Consider the following 17,605-nt stretch of genomic DNA (forward strand, 5'->3'; position numbering starts at 1 on the left):
ACTTAGTTCATAATAGACGTTAATTTTTTAATTTTTTATTTATTTTTATTTTTAAAAGATTTTATTTATTTGACAGAGAGAGAGAGAGACAGTGAAAGAGGGAACACAAGCAGGGGGAGTGGGTGAGGGAGAAGCAGGCTTCCCGTGGAGCAGGGAGCACAATGCGGAGCTGGATCCCAGGACCCTGAGATCATGACCTGAGCCGAAGGCAGACACTTAACGACTGAGCCACCCAGGCACCCCATAATAGACATTTAGGACATGGTCCTTCTCATGGTTTTGCTCATGACTTGACTGGAAAGATTAAGGATAAACATGAAAAGGGAGATAACTTGATGACACACCATAAGGTGAACACGCACATTCCAAACCTCCCCTCTGTTAGGTGGCAGACTCAGGGCTGCTGTGGCAGGAACAGAGTTGTGTGTAGGGCAGCTGCAGCTCAAGTCATATTTCAGGGTGGCAGTGACTTGATTTGGTCATCAATGTCCAGGAATTGTTCTCAGCTTTGTGGTCCAGTTGATCTAGAGTCAGTTCAGATCTGGAGTCACACCCAGCAAATATATGGTTTCAGGTTATCTGATCTGAGAAGACGCACATGTCTAATGCTCTCAGATCATGTGCCCTGTCCAGAAACCATGGAGATCTGCATTCTGCTGGCTGCTTTTATAAACATGGTACAATCCCTCTCCTCATTTTTTTGTCTACCAATCATTATGATGTTCAAGTTTCCCAAATCAGAGGGGTGGTGCCTATTGCAGGTGCCCAGATGCAGTGGCAGCTTATCTGGTGCCTTCTTGCTCATGGAGTCTGAGTCTCTTAAATTGTTTATGAATGTGGATTTCCACTGTTTGGAAGGCCTGCCTTTGATACCACGTATGACACTAAAATGACTTAATGTGACTTATATTAACTTGTTATACTCTTTTCTGTTCCTTTACCCAGCAGCTATTCCTTATGCCAGCCTCTCAAAGCTGGATAAATTATTTCTGCACCCCCATATAGAGTAACTCTTCTAGAACAGGAATAGTTACTTTTTAATGCGATGTCTATCTCCTGTTCACTATTGGATAAATACAGACAAATTCACATTCTTTGCCTACTTTTCCTTGATTACACACACACCTCTCTTCTGTTGCTATAGCTCTCCTTTGTACTTGTTATCAAATACAGTTGATTAAGTTATAACCTTCGTTCCCTACATTCTAGCCTTTAGAATGGTGGGCTTGGCAGATTCCTAAGTCCATGCAACAACACATTTACACCCCAACTCTTAGGACCACTGAATATGCTAACCCTTGTACGCTGACTTTTCCCACCTTCTGTTTCAACGGGTGCTTGTTTCCTGACCTTGCCTTCAAATTCAGAGGGTATAGATTCTTGATTATGGCCCCCAAATGAGCAGCAACTTCTTTCATGCTACTAAAAGGAAGCTTCTGCTTTCATCTTAGTTCCATTTTCCTTGGGTGACACCAGACAAGGGAGTTAGCAGTTTTCACATCTAATGTTATCTATCTATAATATAATAGTGGGCTTTATTGTTCCAAGCTGCTGTTGAAAGACACAATCACTACTGAGCCATTACCTATATATATTTTTATCACCCACTATTCATTATAATGCCTTTGTGTTCTGTCTGCGTTATCAGAGGCAACCAGTATTTATTAGGTATCCCCTGGATGTGTGATGTTGTGGGAGGTGCCACCAAGGGCACCTGTTTAGAATGAAGCATTACATGGGAGGAAGGTGACAATTTTTCTTTATAGGGAGTGCACCACTCTACCTTTCACTGTAGTTTTGGCCACCAGGTTGGTCAAATTATTCATTTTGTCCCTTGGACTCTGTTAGGATTTCCTAGAAATGTGAGTGTGTTTGTCATGTGTTTTAGATGGGCTCACTGCAATATGGCCTTTGCATGAATACAATAAGAAAAGATAGTCCCTTCCATTATATATAAAATGTGTGTGTGTATTTATATCTCAAGTGGCATAAGAACTTCTGCTTTCATTTCAGTATGTATGCTGTGGAGCTGGGTTAATTTAATAGAAGACTTATAAATATTTCTAGACCCATTTCCCCAAATAAACTTAGCTGACCGGGGTGCCTGGGTGGCTCAGTCGTTAAGCGTCTGCCTTCGGCTCAGGTCATGACCCCAGGGTCCTGGGATCGAGTCCCGCATCGGGCTCCCTGCTCCGCGGGAAGCCTGCTTCTCCCTCCCCCACTCCCCCTGCTTGTGTTCCCTCTGTCGCTGTGTCTCTCTCTGTCAAATAAATGAATAAAATCTTAAAAAAAACAAAAACAAAAACAAAACTTAGCTGACCTTATTCCACATCGTATCCTGGAATTTCTGGTGAGGACTTAATGTTCCCTTCTGGGAGTAGTTTCTGACTTCTTGGCGTCTGATTAGTAGAGAATCTGAGCTCCCAATTTTCTTCATCTTTGGCTTCATCAACCATCTTAAGTCTCACAGTGTATATGTAGCTGCAGGAATCACCCTGTTGGTACAGTGGGTCTGAGCTCTCTGTCCATCTTGGCGTACATAGTCCTCCCTCTGATCCTACTGTCTCTTGGTCTCTGGGGTACCTGCCAATTTATCACAGAGTCCTGGCTCCCACTCGTCAGGTACTGACTAGTGGCAAATCTGACATGATCCTTTTGAAGTTTTGGATGATTCTTTTATTATGAGAATGATGATGGTTTGAGTTATGACTTGTTTCTTGTTCTCTACCTAAAGTTTCTTAGCGGAGCTAGAATCAATCCTGGTGTGATCCCTGGTCATACGAAGTAGAGAGTTGCATGATATTTTTTTGGACACCAAGAGGGACTCATTTTATCAAACACAGAAGCAAGCTAACTCATTAAACAAGGCATTTCAGTGCAATGGAATGTACTGGATAGTCATCATTATTAATAAAAATATTGATAAAAATTTTAATGCATGCAATCTCATCATTTTACATAATAGCCAGGTATTTATTAGGCTTTAACTTGCATGATGTGGTATGTTTTCCATGTGTGTCCTTTTATTCAACGGAGGCAAAGTAGATACCACCGCCTTGTGGGGAGTCATCATGGGGTATTGGAGAACCAGACAAACCTGGTTTGGCTTCCACTGCAACTACTCTAATCACCCAGTAGTACATGCAAGCAACTTACATGCAAGCAAACAACTTGAGGGTTGTATCATTTGGGTTCCAGTCAGGAGGCTGAACCATACGAATTATGTTAACAGAGAATTTAATAGTAAGAATTGTTAACCAAGTGTTAGAGAAATGAAAAGGTTAAAAACGAACACCTAGGTATCATGGCGGTGGTGATACAGGAAGAAGCTACCATCCTTCAGTTAGGGAAACAAGAGAAAGAAGATGGAATTATTAAAACTTAGAAGATTGGAGGAAGGACCTCACAGGGCCAGGACGCAGATCTCTGAGGAGGGTGTGCGGGCTGGGCTCGTGTCACTGAAGAGCTGCTTCTACGAGTTTTAGAAAACCTGTACACTTTCCTCGCTGTTGCTACTGGAGTGAGAACTGCTACTGTGAGCAGGAATGAGCTGCTGCGGCCAGAGCTGGGAGGTGGTGTTGCTGGGATGAAGCCGACAAGAACAGGGAATAAAGCAGGAAGGCGCGAGTCCTTCCTCCTGCCGGCTTGCGGTCTCTCTGACGCCCCCTAGTGACAGCGCCTAACAGGGAGCAGCAGGCTCTGTCTGTGGTCTGCAGAGTCCCAGGCCCACCCAGCCCCACGGAGCAGAGCGGAGCAGAGAAGGCTGGTGCCAGAGGGAGAAACAATCGTTTCTTAGCCAGCACGGGCTTGATGTTGCCTACCCCAATGGGTTATTTTAATCATTGTTGATATTGAAATTTATGGAAAGAATCAAGTATGATGACTAGTTCATAGTAAGGGCTAAAACTCCTCCGTTCTTTTCAATTCTTACTGCTTTACAAAGTCTTCCACCAGCCTAGTTCTTAAAGCTTGTCAGTTACCCTTTGATACTCTGATTCCTCTGTTTTGACCCCAACCCCCACCATAGTAGCATTTTATGTGTGGATCAGTGGAATTGGCTCTGGAATTCATTGGTTATTAGCTGTGGCCTTTGGGTAAGTTAATTAAGTTCTCCAAGCCTAAATTTACATTATACGAGATAACACATGGACAATGCGTAATTCAAAGCCTTGCAAATAAGTGTTTAAACATGTTAGCTGCCATTATTGTCATCCTCATCATCACTGTCATCATTTCATGTATATGGAGAAGGAGCAACAAAATAAGCCTCAACCTAAGATACAACATCTGAGAAGCCAGCTCTCTCCCAAATCACCACTGATTACCTTTATCTCCGAAACCTAACCATTCTAATGAAAAAGAAACAGTTTTCCTCTTCAGCCATCTACCTCATTTTTGGTTCTTTAGAAAATTTCTATTTTTCTAATCTTTGATCTGATATTCTGAAAGAAGCCAGCATTACCAATTCTGTTTTGTATTAGAGGCCATTGAGACCTGAGATTCTTTGAGACTTTCCCTGAGTCATGCATGTGTTTGTAAAAAAGCCTGGAAGGGATTCAAAAATCCATCATGCCACTATCAGGGACTCTTGAATTCTGAAGCATTCCTGGCTCCCACTTGCTCAGGGATATGGAGACTGTCAGTAGAAATTCAGAACGAGTGTTCTGCATGGTAATGCGGTACATCACTGCTAGGTCCTGAGGCAAGCTGAGGACATCCTGAATTTTATGCATTATGCATGAGAGGGTGTAAGAAATAAAGGATCAATCATCTTCTCCCTCAGATAACATTGATCATTTGCTACACATTATTTGGCTGGGCTCTGTGCAGATTTATTTTCTCCAATGAGAACGAGAAGCAGATTGCCTGTTTTCTTAATGAGCAATGACATCAATCTAGCCAAATCTATCTAATGCACTGGATGACTCTCTCTCTCTTTCTCCCTCTCTCTCTGCCCCCCTCTCTGCCATAGTTAGAAGAAATGGGGACAGCTTCTGAAGACCGTGCCAGCTCCTGTGAGGGTGGTGACAGAGTGGGAAAATTGGGTCTAATTCAGGGTGATGAAGAGTCTCTTTCTCTCCCTTTACTTTTTTCTCTCTTTAATTTAAAGCTGTGTTTTCGCTCTTCATTTTTCCAGATGGCATATTCTGAGGGGCTGATCTGCAGAAAAGGCCAAGTGAAAAGTCACCCAATAATGAGAAAGGAGAAAGATGGCATGTGAAATGCATGACTCCGTAGTGATGCTAGGACTCTGAGCAGGCTGGAACAGCACAATCACCAGGAAAAATAACAAATACCAATCAGAGAATGTTATTATAGGCACTCCCGCCAACACGAATGACTCTCAATAACATTGGAATCAACACGTGGCACCATGAGCAATTGGAGTTGAAACTTCTATTGATAACGGTATTCCCCTCATTGTGCTAGCCATTGGCAGTAAATGGGCAGGTGTCGGAGGTAATGGTGTGACTAAAGGTTTGAGAGGAGAGTGGGATGATGTTTTGCCAGGCACTTTCCCTCCTTCAGTTGGACAAGTGTCCACTGAGGGAGGTGGGGGCTTTGGGACATTGATTGGGTGAGGTTGGGCAATTTGGGATTTGGTGGAGTAGACTACTGATGGCAGATCAGGGCTGGCCTGGAGTCCTGGCAGGAATGGCCCCACTGGAGGCTGTTTGCAGGGAAGCACCATGCCTATGGGAGAGCATACATCACAGGCCCCTGGCCTGGCAGACGGTAGGGCAAGAGGAATCCCAACAGAGGAGGAAAATATGTTACTAGGTGGAGGGAGGAGAGGGATAGGGCAACTACCAGGAGATCCTGCCAATAAACGGCGGTGGTTCAGGTCCCAGAAGGAAGAAAAGAGGCTCTTGTGAGAACAAGGCAAGACATACATCCCAGGCAAAGGCCAGAGCGGTGGGACACAAGGCTTCCCACATCAGAAATTTTCCACTTACACGCAGTATACCCACCTCCACTGTCGCAAAGTCACAGAGAAAGAAATGGGTTTGAAACTGTAGGAAGCTAATTAATCATGAACCATGATAGCACAGGGAATCAGTGATGTAAATTGTGAAACCTAAGTCCTGCTTCTGTTATTTTTCACCCCGCAGAAATGGAAATATGGGAGAATTTTTACCCAGCTAAAATTTAAGAAGAAGCCTGGGGGAGGGGGTATTGCCTGGAGTGTCACGCCTTTACTGCCTCAGGCGAGGGACGTGGTTATTAGAACCACAGCTCAGGAACAGGTGTGGGAGACCCAGTTAAACAAGCGGGCCTCCAGTGGAGGGGAAGGAGAGGCTGGGGGGGGTGTTGCAGGCGCCGCTGAAATAATAGCTCTCTGCCAGACTGTTGCTGAGACTATAAAGATTTTCTCATAAAATGAGGTGTTCTTAGCATTTTTTCTTTTCTGTTGTTTCTTTCCTTCCCTCGCGCCCTTCCCCCCTTTTTTTTTAAGATTTTATTTATTTATTTGACAGAGAGAGACACAGCGAGAGAGGGAACACAAGCAGGGGGAGTGGGAGAGAGAGAAGCAGGCTTCCTGCTGAGCAGGGAGCCCGATGCAGGGCTCGATCCCAGGACCCTGAGATCATGACTTGAGCCAGCCGAAGGCAGACGCTTAACGACTGAACCACCCAGGCGCCCCTCCCTTTTCTTTTTTAACAGATGAGGAAACTGTTACGGAGAAGCAAATGAACTTGCCCAAATTAGTGTCAGGTAGAGAGCTGATCTCTCATCTGTTAATGTGAGTTCAGAGCCTGGTCTCCTAAGCACCGTGTCACACACAGTCTCAGTCACCTGCTCTGGGATGTAAAGTCTGAGTCAGCCCTGCTCAGAGACTGCCCTGAGCCAAACCATCACCTTTCTCATTCTGGAGCTAGAGAGAGTCCTTTTATCGATTCACCCTGAGATCAACTTACTGTTTGGGGAGTTCAACCACAACACGGTGTACGCGGCATGAACTTGCAGTAGGCTCCTGAAGGTTCCTTTTATTTTGTACCCCAATGTAGATCATTACATTGTAGATCTTATTAAAGTCATCTTTTTATATTTAGCCTCTTGCTCTGGCTTGTCAAGATCTTTTTAAATCCTTACTAACAGCAGATTCTTCTTCTTTTTTTTTTTCCCTTCTTTTTAAAATCCAATACAACATGAAATGAAAACCACAACTCTCTTAAAAGCCCTCCTGTTTCCGAAAGCTCTGACACATTCAGCAAAGATCTATTCCTCAGTGTCTGTCTGCGCTATGTTTATTTTCTGCTTTGCCGATTCGTGGAGTGTAACTGTACCCAAATGTGCCTTTAGACGGCAGACTCTTCAGGGCAAGGGCTGGGCTCTTTGTTTTGGCACATGCTACCTATTACAGAGCTCAGTGTGCACCTGGGGCTCCAGATAAATAATAACAATCCAGGAGTATTTCTCACTTGGAGAGCTGCACGGGCCTTTCCAGGCAGTGTGTCAGCTTTCTTTAAAGAATATCCAAGTGACCTATTTTACCTTGACATTGGGTGCCCATCTCTCCACACCTGTCCCACCTGCTGCCTGGCTCGTATCTGCTGCTTTGTTGTTTGCTGTTTCCGCACCACCCTTAGGAGCCATTCCTGAGAAGTAGCACTTTGGCTTGCAGGTCATGCCCGCGTTTATGAATGTTTTGGTTCTGACTCCAGCCAGGCAGCATTCTTCCCCCTTTCCCTCCCCACCCTGTTAGTGCTGAAGTGTGAATCCCGGATGCTTTCCAATGGACAGAAGCCAGAACAGGAGGAGGTAAAGAGGTGGGAGGGGACAGTTATTTGATTTTTGGCAGTAAAAACAACTAGCCGAAGCTGGAGTTTCACAGATTTTAACAAAATAGTCTTTGATTTTGGTTTCTTTCTCTCCCTTTCTCATGAGGAGCTGGAAATGGGGGGAGGGGGAAGATTACAGCTTTTTTTGTTGTTGTTGTTAGCTTTGAAAAGAATAGTTTAAATATGGTTAATATACATGTTATCATTTTCAAAATATAGAACGAAAGAAATCCTGGTTGGCTCCAGTGGATCTGGAAGCAAAGTCGCCTGCTTTGGCTGCAGCCAGATTAGATCACTGTAATTCTCTCAAGTGGGACTTTTGCTAACAATTCAGGTGGATCTTTTAGAGGGACCAGGATTCAGCTGAGAGGAAGGTGTCTTACAGCCATGAATCAACCACCTGTTCTCAGATTTAGAATAAAAAAAATTAACTTTTAATCGTCGCACTTTTAAGTTGCTGTGGCATAAGGAGGGCTTGCTTTTTAACAGACCGACCCCTCAACCCTTGAATTACCTGGCTCCGTCTCATGCCTTCGGGCTCTTCTTGGCAAACCAAACTCCATCATTAGATAGTGCCTATATTCTCTGTCAGATGGTCCTTTTGAACATCATGCTTACATCTCATTCACTCACCTCCAGAGTAGTCAGGTCAAAACTTGTCTGTCTGGGAAACTACTGTTATCCTGTCGTGTGTGATACATGTAATTGATATTAACTGTATGGTCATAACATTGTTGTTCCAAAGAGTAGCTTTATTTCTTGACTTTATTTATTTATTTACTTACTTATTTTTACTATGAATGTTTTATTTAATCATTTTTATTTACAACTGAAGCTCCGGAAGCTCTAAGTTAACATCTTTGCCCACGAGCTTCTTCTTGACTGACTTTAATTTCTGCCTTTGAGTCTTCAGATTTTTTTTTTTTTCTTTTCAGATTAAAGCTATCTGGTGCACTAGGTTGTTGGTCAAGATCTATAAAGTGGACATAGTCTAGTTCAGCATTCAACTGTATCAAGACTGTTTTCCCCAGGCAAAGTTTCTTCCTGTTCCTCTTCTGCTCTAACTTCTAAGTTACACCGAGTTGAGGGGTAGTTGCTCTTGTGACGTTGAAGGCAGAGAGGTCACGTGCATTCTCTGCTCTGTTGATGTGCCTGTGGTCCACCCTCCTGCATGTCTAACACCCTGAGGAATCACACACAGAAGCAACTGTCCCCTTTTCAGCCTCCCGGTGGCTGCATTTGCCTCCTCTTCCTTCCCCCGCCAGGGGTCCCTTCGCAGACAGGCTCTTAGAACCACTCGTTGGCTTGTCTTCACTTTGGGCCCATGAGATACCTGTCGTTTCTCCATGCCTGGTTTCTGGCTGACGATGGTGGTGGGCCACTTCTCAAGTCTGTGTGCATATGCCACCACACTCTTGTTTCCTTTGAGTTTCGCTGGGGCTGGATAGGTTTGCATAGACTGCCACTCTCCCTAGAAAAAGTATTAGCAGCTCTCTCTCTCTCTCTCTTTTTTTCCCCCCCCAGATATCCTAAACATTACAGGAGAAACTCTGGTACCCTTCCAGCCCCAAGTTTGGCCAGAGGTGAAAAAGAGTAAAAAATTTCCCACTGCTCATTTTTTCTATCTTTTAATCTTAGTTGGATTCCTCCATCTGTCCTCTCCTCATATACTCAAACCCTTTTGGAGTGGCAGTAGGCGGTGATGTTGGGCCTGGGGAGATAGGGTGGGGACCAGCTCCCCTGCTTTGGATATATGGACCGGTATCTTCTTTCTTACACCTGAGATCGTTTATCTCAAGGTGAGGGCTTGGGCATATCTTTTTACTGCTTCCTACATGTAATATGTCAGCTCTGTTTATTTTCAGATTTAGACTTAAAAAAAACAAACAACTTTTCACTTCCTCCCTTGGGTTGATGTTGCCCTGATGACGGGAACAACTCCTTGCCCATGACACATGGTAACTCTGTCTCTAGGTCTGGATGCAGATGTTGCCTGAATATTTTATATTTCTTCCTGCTTCATATGTGTGTATGTTTGTGTGTGCATTTTGGCAACTAACATAACCAAAGTATTCACACAAATAACAAATTTCTTAAGTAACAAAAAAAATTGTACTATTAATGATGCCAAACATACAACTACTTAGGAATATCAACTATGATGTCACCTCAAGAACCATACATAAGAAAGGATCAACATAACATTTTTGTTCCTAGAAGAAAATATGCATGACTATATCAAAGCAGAACTATCATAATTAGTTGTATGTGAATATTTGATTATATTTTGCTGTTTTAGAGAATCTGGAAGCAAGACAGCAATCTTTCTGTAATACTGGGCTGAATGGTGCTGGAGCTGGGATGGGCATGTGTGGGGATGCTGGGATGGAGGTCTGGTGGGCAGGAGCAGTCGATGTGCAGAGAGGATTTCATCCTTACTGTACATGGTTTCACCATGTAGCCTTCGTTTAGTGTGATCATTTGAAATGAAGTCATATTAATCATGTGCTTTCTTTGGGAGGCACTTAAGGAGGTTTAGTTGCTCAAGTTATTAAAATCCAGAGAGGATAAACTAGAAGGAGAAATATATGGTAACATGATATCAACCCAGTTACTAGAATCTAGTCTTTGAACTGAGGGAGCAGCTCTGCCAGCCAGGACCAGAACTAGCATGAAGGGTGTTTGGGCACAAAACATACTCTAGGAAATGTGTGACATCATCCCAAAGACACAGATCATAGACTGCAACTGAATAGGGACAATGTCTTTTAAACTCACATACATCTGAGCTATGACACCACCTTATACATTTCTTTGTATGTTACAACCTTGGTAGTGTTGAGTTTCAAAGTTGTATTGTTACTATAAACTGGAAAGTATTAAATATTACTCTAGGAATATGATGTGGAACTCCAATCAGTAGACCCATCTTAAGAAAAATAAAGAGTTAAAGAAATAGTTTAAACTCTTGGCTGTATAGCAAAATATACAATATTAAATTTGTGATTATGTGCTTTAAATTAAAACAAATGTTTAAAGTATATATATATATTTTTTATGATTACTTGCTTTAATGATGTTTTGATCAACTCACCAAAAGTTGTACTGAATTTCATTTAGGGCCATATCATATGGAACAAACTGCATTTAACCTTTATTTATTTATTTATTTAAGATTTTTATTTATTCATTTTTTTTAAAGATTTTATTCTTTTTTATTTATCTTTTTTCTTTTTCTTTTTTTTTAAATTTTTTTTATTTAAAGATTTTATTCTTATTTACTTGACAGAGAGAGACACAGCGAGAGAGGGAACACAAGCAGGGGGAGTGGGAGAGGGAGAAGCAGGCTTCCCGCGGAGCAGGGAGCCCGATGCGGGGCTCAATCCCAGGACCCTGGGACCATGACCCGAGCCGAAGGCAGATGCCCAACGACTGAGCCACCCAGGCGCCCCTGCATTTAACTTTTAAAAGCAAACTTAATGCAGGTGAAGTGTGGGAACATAGTCAACGGAGGCAATAGCAGATTCTGCTTTTCCTTATCAAATTCATTTTAGAGCTATGCTTGTTGAGTAGAATCGTTTAATAATTTATGGTTGCATAATGTAAATTATTTTTTCTTATGCTCACACTTAACTCTTTTTCTCCCTCTTTTGCTGAGATCATAGAGTTAAATTCACATTAATTAAGCACACATTTACACTTTATTGTTATCTTCTCCTCACAGATGAAGAAATAAAGCTTAGAGCAGTTGAGAAACTTGTCAGCTTCTCAGAACTTTAACAACCATGGAGAACATTTTGAAAGCAAGCCCTGGGGAATGTTTAGGCTTGCATCGGAGGCTGGGAGAGCTGTCTCCCTCCGTGTTCCTTATCCATTTCCACCTAGCTATTTGCTCAAAGTCAAAACACAGTAATCATTCTTGATTCTCCCCTCTTTCTCTCCTTCCACACAATAAATATTTAAAATCTATCTATTTCTATAGTTTAGGCCATCGTCATCTCTCACATGGATATTAAGAATATGTTAATAGCAAATGTGTGTTTAAAGCACTTACTAAGCATTATACCAAGCACCTGACTTATACTGACCTATATTTAATTCTCACAATCACTCCTTGAAGGAAGTGCTATTGTTTTTCTCATTTTAAAAACAAGAAAACTAAGGCACTCTTAGATTCGAGGCAAAGATAACACAGTATCCTTCTTGATTTTCCTACCTTAGTTTTGTTTTCTCCAGTTCACTTTCCACAGCACAGCTAGAGTGATAGTTCTAAAATAAAAATCTTCCTATATTGTTCAAGATGTTAAAATCTTTTTTTTTCTTTTTGGCATCTTGCTGCCATTTGGGGTCCATATTTTGTACCCCTTTTCCATGGGGCCTTACCCATGTAAGAATAATAACCGATGGAAAGTTACTGGTGGAAGTTGGATATCACACAAGGATTGGTGGAAGTGGACAGTTGTCCGGACCGACACCTTCTTGGTGCCTTTGGCAGGCGATGTTCTAAAGATGACTGCCACAATATCTCTCCTCCCACATGGTCTTCTTACAAAGCCACACTGAGACGTGCTCCCTTCCCGTGAATCTGGATGGGCTTATAACTGTGGTCACTCTGACATTATGAGACTTCCAAGGCTAGATCATAAAGGTGATATGGCTTCTGCATGGATCATTGGAATCACTGCTCTGGATCTCTGTGTAAGCAATCAAAATGCCCCAAGGCCACTGGGTTATGAGGAAGCCCCGTCTAGCCCTGGGGGAGAGACCACGTGGAGAAACCCTGGGACTACTAGACAGAGATGGCCGGGCAGCCACCAACTGCTCCAGAACCAGTCATTGTCTGACTGTAACTGCATGGGAGACCTTGAAACAGCCAGTGATGGCCTTCCCAGATAATGACGCAGAGAGATGACTGCTGCTGTTCTAAGCCATTAAAGTTTGGGATCATTTGTTACACAGCAATATATGACTGGAACCGTGTCTTGCAATTTATAGCCCTTGAGAGTAACTGTGTGCTTGAGGAGGACAGGCTCAGTGTTTGGATCCCCAGTTTGTGCTGGGAACGTGGGTCTCCTGTCTTTCCAGGCTACCATATTTGGGGCTTATGTTGCCTGGTGCTGAGCTACAACCTTGACTTTGCGATTCTAAAAGGTGAGTGGCTAAGACAATTGTGTGGACTTGAACTGTGTTTCTTACTGAACTTTCGGCATCTTGGTGTGTCACAGGTGATGAAACACACATTTTATCCGTTGAGGACTCTGCCAGCTATCTCCTGCCTTCGTGCAGTGGCTTGGCAGGGAGACGAAGTTGCTGGATGTACTCACCCCGACCCTCATCCTACCAGCTCCCTGTCAGGTAGTTCGCGGGTGTCTCCCTCTCCCCTCCCAGCTTCTTGACAAAAGTTTCCAGCAGCAGTGGGGTGCTGATCCTTTTGCTGGAACACTTTCCACGGTGCATCCACTGGGCTGGCCAGCCACATTCTCTGCGTGAGCTCGAGGAATTATAGGCACTCCTTTGCCACTCTGCTTGGGTGTTTCTCAATAAATCTCACTTTAGGCTTACACTCTGTGTCACTAGTGGTGTCTTACACTGTTTGTCTGTCTTCTTACAACAAGAAGTAGGGTTAATGGCCAACACATTCTATGGATTTAGTCCGTCCGAGCTGGATGAATAGTGACAGAATGGGGAGGGGGCATCCCCTTCCTAGTTAGTGTGAGAATACTTCATCAAAAATATCTCACCAAATATTAGGATGCCTGTCTCTCTGTCTGATATTTTACCATTAGAGATTTATGGAATCAAGATGGTGCGTGTTTTCAAGGACCCCAGAGTTCAGACGGGGAGACGGACAAAGGAGCTGGCACCTACAACTCAGGATGAGCACTTCCACAGTAGGACGATGTGCAGGGCATGTTGGGAGGGAAACTGATCTCAGGGGAGGCAGGGGAAGTCAGGAACATCTGAGGAAGCCATAATGTCAGGGTTGAGATCTGAAGATTGAGATGGATTGGCCAGGTGAAGGGAAGGAAAGGAGGGAGAAAGCCTGCCTCATTTCAGAGATTGAAAAACCACTCTGCTTCTGGAGACTGTGGGGGGATGAAAGGGAGGAGAGCAGCAGGATGGGGAAAGAGAAAGTGCACAGTACAAGCAAACCAGGCAGGGGAGTTGCCCTCTATTTTGAGGGCAGTAAGGAGCTACTTGTCATTCTTAGGCAGAAGGGGTACAAGATGAGATTTGTCTTTTAAGAATATGGCTTTGTCTGTAGTGTAGAGCACTGGAAAGGGCTATGCTGGTCATCCAAGGGAGAGATGCTGGTGGCCTCGAAATGGGAAGAAGTGGACATGTTTTAAGATGCTTTTCAGTGTGACCTCAAGAGTGTTTTTTTACCCTCAACCTCCTTAATTCCCAGTTCCCTAACCCCAAACACTTTGTTCTATCCTGCTAGTCTTTAAATATGTCAGCTCTTGAGCAGTAGTAGACATCACAGCCCTTTTTCCCCTCCACAGTTTTTCCTGTCTGTCATGTTCCTTGTCTTCCACATTTGGTAAACTGCATCCTTCTCATCCTTCAAGACCCATCTCCTCTCTATTTTCCCTGACTTCCTCAAGAAATATTATTTTCTCCTTGATACTTCAGTAGATCTTTTTTCTCTCCTCTGTTATGTGTATTGTATGCTCCTGTTTTCCCCTTCAGATCTACTCTCTCATCCTGTCCACCCTGCTGGTTGCCTCGGAAGTCAGTCTGAATGGATTCCAATGGACTCTCTTCTCCAAGACTGAATGGATATCGATGGACTTCTCTCTCTTCTCTGGCTTCTCATTGGGTTGGACATTTTCAGGAGAAGAGAAGGGAGAAAGAAAATGAATTTGGGCTCTTTATTCCCCTAGTTTCCTTTCTGTGAGGTTCCTCTGGACTGGTTGCCTCCCACAGCACAGGTTATACCTAGTGATGCACTGGTCAATGATTAACCACCAACCTGAGGGATGGGGAATCCCTGATTTGTGGTGTTTGCCCATTTCTGTGGTGTAAATACTCCTACCATGACCAGTTTCAAGAAACCAGTGTGATGTCACTAACTGTGGAGCTGGGACATGATGTACACTTTTCTCTCAAAGTGGCACAAGTCAGCTCCAGCACCTCCCGGTTCCAGTCTTTCCTTGTAGATAATTGTATCTGTTTTTCCCCTAGCCCTTCAGGCCTGTGAGGAGGGCTCTGCCACAGTTTTTAGCCCTGGGACACTGCACTATCTTCTGTGGCTTTCTTCACAATACCCATACCTTTGAAAATAGTCCTTTTATTAGGCTCTCCTCAGATTATCCAGTTTGAGGTACCATCTGTTTCCTGATGAGATCCTAATTGATTCACCAAGCAATACCGTGTTGAAATTAGTCATTTAGAAATCTTTCTCCTGCTGTATTACAAATACTTAGAGTGCAGGGATTATGATTTATTAATTTTTTATCTCCACCACCTAGTCAGTGGAGGGTGAGAAGGGAAAGAAGAACTAATTGTCATCGAATACCTACTATGCACCCGATACTGTGTCAGATGCTTTAGAAATGTTTTCTGTTTAATCTTAACAAATCAAATTAATTCTAGTACTATCATTATAGGCACTTACAGATAAGGAAGCTGAGGCTCAGAATGGTAAATAACTTTTCCAAGGTTCAACAGTTAAGAAGTAGCTGAATTAGGATTTGAACCTGAGTATCTGGCTCTAAAATCTATTCTCTTTGCTCTGTTGCCTCAATTTGTTTTTAGTGAATGGATGGATGTTTTAGTCAACAGAGAAGACAGAGTGAGTGCATCAGAGAGAGATGCCTGCTGAGAGGGATCTTCAAGTGGGAGGAAGATGGCAATTGGCTGCCTTCCGTTCCTCAGAGTGAAGTTTCTAGCAATCTAGCACTGTATGAAATGTAAACTGTTCACGTATAAGCATTTTCACTAAACAGGATCATTTTAGGTAACATCAGGGATATCATAGATTAGTCATAAGTCTGGCAGATGTTTTTATTAGTAGCTTAACAAATTCATATCTTATAATAGTACTGGGCAGCTTCTAATCTCCTTAGGGCTTAACATTAGCTTAGTACTCGGAGATGAGGAAAACCATGTTTGTACAGTTGCATTAAATGATGGAGGAAATTGCAAGCATGATCCATTCAAGAGAAATTTTATAAAAGAAAATACTTAGATCATCCTACATCTCAAATTTTGTGCTCCAGTCTTTTCATCTAGAAGATACTGGTGACCCTAGTCAAGACTTGGAGGGATCTGTGGGAAGTCTGCTTTAAAGAAACATCTGTCATGTATTTCTGCTCTCTTGAAAGGGCTTAAAGCAACTAGCATTTTGTTTTAATAATGAAAAACATTCGCTGGAAAAATCGATCTTGTTTTGGCAATTTCATTCTGTTAAGATGGCATGAAAGGGAACATAATAGGTCTAGTGGTCCCCTTAGAAGCCTGAGTGAGAAAACTCGAGTCTGGTTCTGGCTTTGTTACTTGCCTAGGTTTTTGTTTGTTTGTTTTTAAGATTTTATTTATTTGAGAGAGAGAGAATGGGCACGCGTATGAGTCAGGGGAGGGGCAGAAAGAAAAGGAGAAGCAGACTCCCCACTGAACAGGGAGCAGGACACAGGGCTCCATTCCAGGACCCCGATATCATGACCTGGGCCAAAGGCAGACACTTAACCGACGGAGCAGCCCAGGCGCCCCGTTGCCTAGTTTTGTTATTACAGCTGAGCCACTTAAATATGTGTGCCTCAGACTCCTTATAGGTGCAATGGGTAGTTAGATTAGAAGTAGACTAATTTGTCTTCCTAGCTCTAACAAGCTTATGAAATGCTTAAGAATTTTGCTTTCTTTTTAGTAAAGCCATTATAATTTTTCTACATTTATTAGCCACTATGACTTTAATTCCAATTTTATTCCTGTTTTCTTTTATAGCAATAATTTTATTATTTAGTTAGTCATCCTCTGTCCCTCTCCCTCTCTCTCATTATCTATCTGTCATTTGTTTACCATCTATCTATATATCGATAACTACTAAGGAGAAAAGCTGCCCAGTGTCCAATATGAAGGTACAAAAATAAAACAATCCCTACATCATACTTCTGTCTAGCCTTCTATTCCCTAACATATGTTTTGTATATGTGTGTATGAGTGTGCACATACACATATACGTATACACATATGGGTATAAACATATAACATTTATATACACATATAAATATTAACATATCTATGTACACAGTTGTCTTTTGGTAATAGTTTACTAATCAACTCTCCTGGAAAAAAGAAAAACACTTTGATTTACAGCATCTGCCAATTTCTATGGTGTAACTGCTCCCACCATGGCAATTTCAAGTTACCCATGGTAAGTCGCCGAATGTAGAGCTGAAAAAAAATGCACGAGGTCGGTTCTTGCAAGCGATATGAGCTTGTCCCCCTAGATCAGCACACTTCTGAGTGGAAGCAGCTGGTAGGGTACAAACTGCTCTCTTTCGTGCTAAAATACTTATTTTAACGTATATTTTGAGAACTGAATACTGAACCTAAAAGTAAGGAATACAGAGCATGTGCTTTCTATTTGATTTTTGTTCATTAGGATCTTTACTTTGAATTACTTTTAATAGCTCTCTCTCGCCCTCATACCAAATGTGTGCATACACGAGCACATATAAGCACATATCCAAATTCTGTTGAGTTTTTTTGATGATGATGTCTGTGCATTATGTAATTGTGTATGAGTAGACAGTATTAAAATATGGTGCAGATTTTCTTTTTCATAGGTCATCTGTCCTTTCAAATTTAAAGTTAAG

The 17,605-nt window shown here is 42.5% G+C and overlaps 1 protein-coding gene across 6 annotated transcripts in view; it reads left to right on the top strand.

Annotated features, from left to right (window-relative positions):
- LOC118518598 (uncharacterized) overlaps positions 1 to 17,605 on the top strand; it is a 284,505-nt gene that overhangs the window by 69,534 nt on the left and 197,366 nt on the right. For 4 of the 6 annotated variants that reach the window (XR_013447795.1, XR_013447794.1, XM_078072235.1 and 1 more), the window contains one exon: positions 5,138 to 5,409. The exons of the other annotated variants lie outside the window; for them this stretch is intronic. Coding sequence is in view for 1 of the 4 variants with exons in the window: in XM_078072235.1 (XP_077928361.1) it covers positions 5,138 to 5,159 (22 nt within the window). In the remaining 3 variants the exon portion in view is untranslated. The remainder of the gene's footprint in view (positions 1 to 5,137; positions 5,410 to 17,605) is intronic. 6 annotated transcript variants of the gene reach the window in all.

This window comes from Halichoerus grypus, chromosome 5, assembly GCF_964656455.1.
Source record: "Halichoerus grypus chromosome 5, mHalGry1.hap1.1, whole genome shotgun sequence".
In the NCBI taxonomy this organism is placed as follows: Eukaryota; Metazoa; Chordata; class Mammalia; order Carnivora; family Phocidae; genus Halichoerus; species Halichoerus grypus.